The sequence below is a fragment of the Pygoscelis adeliae genome, unplaced genomic scaffold, assembly GCF_000699105.1.
Source record: "Pygoscelis adeliae isolate BGI_AS28 unplaced genomic scaffold, ASM69910v1 Scaffold402, whole genome shotgun sequence".
NCBI lineage: Eukaryota > Metazoa > Chordata > Aves > Sphenisciformes > Spheniscidae > Pygoscelis > Pygoscelis adeliae.
The window spans coordinates 1,210,711-1,217,322 of record NW_008824411.1 but is presented as its reverse complement, the minus strand read 5'-3'; the positions used below and the strand labels follow the sequence as shown (position 1 = coordinate 1,217,322).

General features: G+C 37.8%; 1 protein-coding gene across 1 annotated transcript in view; it reads right to left on the bottom strand.

Moving 5' to 3' along the window:
* Positions 1–6,612, bottom strand: part of LRRC7 (leucine rich repeat containing 7) — a 109,090-nt gene that overhangs the window by 52,533 nt on the left and 49,945 nt on the right. The window contains exons 10-11 of the mRNA XM_009320659.1: positions 2,107–2,236; positions 1,589–1,704 (exon numbers count right to left, since the gene is read on the bottom strand). Coding sequence (XP_009318934.1) covers positions 1,589–1,704; positions 2,107–2,236 — 246 coding nt within the window. The remainder of the gene's footprint in view (positions 1–1,588; positions 1,705–2,106; positions 2,237–6,612) is intronic.

Sequence of the window (6,612 nt, the reverse complement as noted above, 5' to 3'; positions counted from 1 at the left end):
TCCAGCTCTGGAGCCCTCAGCATAAGAAAGACACGGACCTGTTGGAGCAGGTCCAGAAGAGGGCCACGAAAGCGATCAGGGGGATGGAACAGCTCTCCTATGAAGAAAGGCTGAGAGAGTTGGGGTTGTTCAGCCTAGAGAAGAGAAGGCTTCGGGGAGACCTTCTTGCAGCCTATCAGTACTTAAAGGGGGCTTATAAGAAAGATGGCGGCAGACATTTTAGCAGGGCCTGTTGTGACAGGACAAGGGGGAATGGCTTTAAATTAAAGGGGGGTAGATTGAGACTAGATATAAGGAAGAAATTTTTTACGCTGAGGGTGGTGAAGCACTGGAACAGGTTGCCCAGAGAGGTGGTGGATGCCCCATCCCTGGAAACATTCAAGGTCAGGTTGGACGGGGCTCTGAGCAACCTGATCGAGTTGAAGATGTCCCTGCGCACGGCAGGGGGGTTGGACTAGATGACCTTTAGAGGTCCCTTCCAACCCAAACTATTCTATGATTCTATGATTCTATGACATACTGATGGGAGAGTACTCCCTGTCCCTGGGAAAGCACTGGAATCTGAAACCTGAAGTCAAGAGACAAGATTTGATTCTGGGACTTGGACAGTTTCAACACAAACTAGAGTTAAGTTTAACTTTACGTTCTGGTCTGGTATGTATGACATAATGTATTTTATGATACACAATTGCAATGCAGAAAATCATCTAACAGAATAAAGCAAATAATTTTAAACAAATGTATTACAGGGATTTCTATCCTTAATTCAACCTTAATTTCAACAATGAAACTGCTGACAGTAAATCAGACACAGATGTGGAAAGTCCTTCCTCTAATTTTTACTGAGTGTGGATGATAATTACTGGAAACAAAATGGTATTCACACACCATTTGTTGCACTACCAAGCAGACTTGTATTTCTGTCGTTATACTGAAAATTAACATATTCTTGGAACATACATATGTATAAATTGCAAAGAAAAGTCAGTCTTTTCTGATGCCTATGGCAGCACAGGATAGGTAGAAAGGTTCATTTTAAGCATTCTCTTTCTCAGAGGAATAGTCATGTGCATAAGAACAGAACAATCTGGTTTTTGACAAAACCTTTGCTCTGCTAAAGGAAATAGAAAATTTTCTTTTGATTTCAGTGAGTCAGGACAACATGCTAGTGTGCTTGCCTTTAATGATTTCCTATATATCAGCTTATCACAATTTTTTAATCTTTAAATATTGCAAAGTTATACAATTTTAAAGCCAAATATCACACTTTCACATGGAAACACCAGGAGATAAAAGAAGTAAACAGGTTTTAATCTATTAAAACACACTGAGACCCAGATCTTGGCCCCATTCAAGTTTTTCTTTGGATGTCAGTGGAACGAAAACCAAACCATAAAGATTAAAAAAAATAAAATAAAGATTTTTTCCTTATGGCTTAAATAGCTTAAATAAAGTAATTCTAAGTATAATTTTTATATTTTAAAATATATTTTATCCAAATTTATTTTTACAAATACCTAAAAAGAATAGTTTAATTTTTTTTTAAATAAATTCTTATAATGGGTTATAAAAATTATGTGAACTATACCTGTTATCGCTCAGATTCAACACTCTCAGCTTCTGCATCTGACCAATTTCATCAGGAAGAAATTCTAGCTTGTTAGAGCGCAGAGACATCACTGTTACATTTTTACAGCTTCCAATCTATAGGAATGAAAAATGAAAGATGTTAGGATACCTACTTTGATAAAATTCATTATCACCAACTTTTTATGTCAGGAGGTGGCCAAATTGTGGTTTTTACTATAACTGACAAAAAGCAGAAAATACAGAATCTAAAGTCAGAAAATAAAGCCCTCACTTTGTCAGTAACATCAGGGAAATGCCTAGGGCTACCTGCACTACTCTTCTGAGTGATACTCTCACCTTTACATGAATTTACTAATTTACTGGTTTTACTGTTTTACTATTGAGTATGTAAGAAAGATTTGGGCTTCCACATCATGCAGAAACAATTAACAGGTATTTTGTCTGAGTAGGGACGAAATCTTGGGCCTACCACAAAACATTTCAATCTGTAATTTAAAAACAGAATCAGCTTCTCACTTCTCTGGGCAGTTCAGGAAGGAAATTCTCATCCACAGCCAATGTCCTCAGGTTATGAAGGTAGCCGATGGTAGAAGGCAAGGACTCCAACTCATTACAGCTGCAGTCAAATTCTTCTAATAAAGATAAACTGAAATTGTAAATATACTTGTTAGATGCTATGCAAGGACTAGATAACAAAAATTAACAATCTAAAACCTTTGAAAGTTTTAAAGCATCATACTACTACATACATCATGCCCTGAAGAGGGAACCTTTATTGCAGATTTCCCTAGGAGAACTCTATAATAATATGATTACAGGAACTATTAGGGACAGTGTTAATCAATCTTATCCAGTAAGGCAGTTTAAGAAAGACCACTTAGTTTCCCCACATTATTATTCTTACTTTTTGTAATGAGGAAGTATTCAAGGTACTTCAAACAGTGATCAGGGCAATTCATACTAAGCTGAAGAATCAAACAAAAAAATTTATAATCTTAACATACAAAGACAGATAACAGGTAAAGAAATACCGCTGGTGAGAGTAAAGGGAAGGGAAGCGGAAATTGCCTCCAGGGTACATTCCAACTGATGCACTTGACATCATTTCTAATAGAGATCAGTAGTGAAAAAAGATGAACTTGGATCCAAACTCAGCAAATTAATCCCAGCCTGTCGTAGTCAGACACAGCTTTTGTAAAAGTGCTTACTTTCACATGTTGAGAAAGCTGGCTAAAAAGTGATCTTTGAAAGGGTATCTGTTTGGCAAGGACTGAAACAAAGCAGACCAAAGTAAGTAATCTTCTGACACTCAAGTTCTCTCTTTAAAAAAAATGAAATAACTTCCATTTCAGTCTTCTCCCTTTTCCTAGATTGTTGTATTCTGTCAAGTTGTGAAAAGAAAGAGACCTGACCTTTCCTCCACATAGTCATGTTTTCAGGAAAGAGGATGAAATAGAGACAGCTGACAGAAACTCCCCTGTTGAACTGAAGTCCGGGTTAGCCATAGCCCACAGTACCAGAGAGCAGTATGTATAGAGAAAGCACAGCTTCCTAGTGCACGGAACTGGCATTCAGTACATTCCTGCATTTTATTATCCACGAAGAGGTTATGAAATGAGTTGGAGGTTTTGTACCGAGTGCTAAACGAAAGGGGCCCACATCGTAAAAGCCGCCACCTTCTCTGACAGCAGCTGGCACCTATGCAGAATGAAAGCCAAGGAAACGCCAAGAGAGCTGACCCAATGCAGAGCGCTGACAGTCAGCACTTGAACCTCCCCACCCACCACCGCTCTGGTACAAAATGGGCTTCAGAGGCATTTTTCTGCTCTTCAGGACTCTGTCCTAGCCAGTCACACAACCCTCAGGACTCTTTTGATTGTTTGCTTTTCCCTGAAGACAGCAGGTGGTATCAGGCAACTCTTAAACATAAATCTTACTTTGGTGATTAAGAATCAACAATTTGACCTTTGCTAGTGCAAATAACACAAACAGGAATATATATGTAATACATGTTATATAGAGACATATATATAAATGTATACATATTACATATATATTATGCACATATACACACATACGTAAAAATATTCTGAAGAAATATCTACTGCATCTCTTAAAAAATTAGGCTGGATATAAAAATTCTTGAAATGAATGCTGGACTACACTGCTCATTCAGCTCACGGAATAAAAGTTTTGTGACCCTTTACAAATGCCATCGCTCCCTGCTTCTGCTGCCCCTTTTTTGCTCCACAGGTGCTACTTTTTTCTCTCAAGTGCTTTAATTAATTGTAAGGTTAAATGGCAAGCAGTTATTTCTTCCTCAACATTTGTCATCTCTCTCTCTTCTGACGAAGGGACTAGGTGCCCAGAAGATTGTCTGGGTTTTTTCCAAATGTTTTGGTAGATCTGATAAAAAGTTTACCTCTGCTACAAACCTTGCTCCTTAGTATTTATATGAGGAGGCTGCAGGACTGGACCTTCACTGTATGGCTAACTTACCTTTATTCCAGTTTCTTAATTAAAAAAAGGTCTTTCAGCCTTCAAATTTTATGAAATGTGAAACCAGAAATAGCTATTCCTAACATGGAATTCTCAGAACTTTCCTCTAATTGCTGTATTTCAGTAGACTGAAAAGCCAAAGTGAGTCATACAGTGATTAGTGAAAGATGCATGGAATATATCCAAAAGCTCTGCCAGGCTTGGCTATAGCTTTTCTTTAATACAAGCTTTGCATCCACCACAATTTATTTCAAACTAGATACAAAACAATTTCAGTAAAGGCAAAATTCAGTCATGTTTACCTACTTCATACAGAACATGTGCTTGACAGGGCGAAGTCCAACTGAAAAGCTTGTTAAATTGCAAGATGCACACATTCTTCATTTTACCGATGATAACACAACCAGAAAAGCTTGAAAATAGATAAGCTAATTGAGAACTACTATGTTTCCAATGGCAATTGGAAAATCTGATACTCTGAACTGTAACTGTGGAAGTTTCCCTGTCAGTGAAGAATGACTTTATCAGACAACAGAATTTTACTTGAAAGGTATTGTCTGGCACAGACATTCTCAGCTTCTTTCGTTCCTGAGGACATCAGCAGCAGACAAATGAAGATGGCCACAATAAAAACAACAAAGTCAGTGTGAAACTATATTTTATCTCTATAATGACCATGGTTAAAAAAATATGCACTTCAGAAAGTGCCTTTTCATTCATCATGGATTGTGCATGGAAGTAAGTTGACAATAGCAGCTATAATTCCAACAATGCTAATTTAGCTAAAATACCATTAACGTCACTGTCTTCTTGGGCTAAATTCAGATCATTCTTGATAGGTTTAAAGAAAGGCAGACAAAAATAGGGTATGCACCTGCTGTTCAGTTTGGCACCCACTGAAATGAGGCAGTTCACAGTACATGTTGTAAGGTAGATGAGGAGTATTTTTAGACAGATTAGTAGAGACAGATTCATGGAGAATGAAGACTGCCATGAATAAAAGAGTAGTTCCAACCCATCTCAGCCCCATTTCATACAGTCCCAGCCCTTTTCTCCCAACAGCCACAGCACCCAGATAACTGCCAAAGAAGCCTAAATCCTAAGAGTTAGCTATACTCAACTATTTGTCCAACATCAGGCAAAAGGAATTTTGCAGACCCAGGAATACAAGTTTACACTTTCCTTTGCAGCATCTGATACTGTCAGATATGGTATAGACTAGACACATGCACAAAACACTCATCTAATACACGGGCTCTTGAGCTACTGCACCATTACCTATGTATGGGTCACGACTTCCCTCGTGACACCTTCCTACCCACGAAGTGGGAACATGGGCATTCACTCAGGTCCTACAGATACAATCTCCAGTCTTTGGGTCCAATTTGGTACTTAATCAATGTGAATCCACTGATTTTATGAGGAATGTTTTATTAAACTGGGTCTACTGCGCACAGGATCTTGCAGGGTCAAACTCTAAATGCCACTTACAGGCTTGCCCTTTGAACAGGACTGCCAAAAATGAGGGTGGCGGTTCACTATTAGCAACATCGACTCAGACAGTGTTGAAGTGCTCTGTGTCTCATCATGAAATTGGTCCCTGGAGGGAGAGTTCCCTCCTCCACATTGCTAATCTTTGTGTGACAATAATATACTCTGCAGTGGGTACTACAACTATCATTTAGGAGAAGGAGACCCAGTAGGAAACTATCCAAATGGATGAGTCAGAGAAAGTAAGTTCATTTTAATGTGGGAGACACTGTCCTCATTAAATGAGAGAAAGTACTTCATTTAAAAAGCACAACCAATCACTCAAAAATAATGTGATAATATTAGGTGATTAGCCTACTGCTCTGCATATAGACCACTTAGAGCAGCAGTATACATGTTTAAAAATGTAATTAAGGCTCCATGACAAACAATACTGAACAGATATTAGGTTAAAAAAAAAAGAGGGCTTCCCCTTCAATTTGAAAAATTCAATAAATATGAAAGCACCTTCATGACAGGTTTTAAAAATTGACCCCAAAAATTGTTAAAGATAATGTTGGACATTATATCAACCTTTTTTCAGAGTGTCCAGTACAGCTTTGAGCCTTATGAGCTTTCACTGCCTATCAGAATTTATTGCTACACAATGGTTATAAGATTTCACCTTTTGTGATTCGTATAACCAACTTTTAATACTCTCCACGAGTATCACATAAATCTAAAGATACTACAAGAAGTACAGCATGGAAAGCCAAACCTGAGCTACAAGTTGCTACAGTTGTAATAGTTCACAAATTCGGATTTTTTTTTCCTGACTGGCATAACAATAACTAAATTATTATTGAAATTATTACTATAAAATGGGTGCATGAGTAGTAAAGCACTGGCTGTGCAGGTTGGAGATTATTTCTATTCTAGAGACCTCACTGTACTATCATATTTGTGGACAAGTCTAAATGAAGCCTTCTAGGCTTTAATTTTGGAAGCCTCAGAACAGCTCTGGTTTAAGAAAACTACTTTTAATGAAATAGT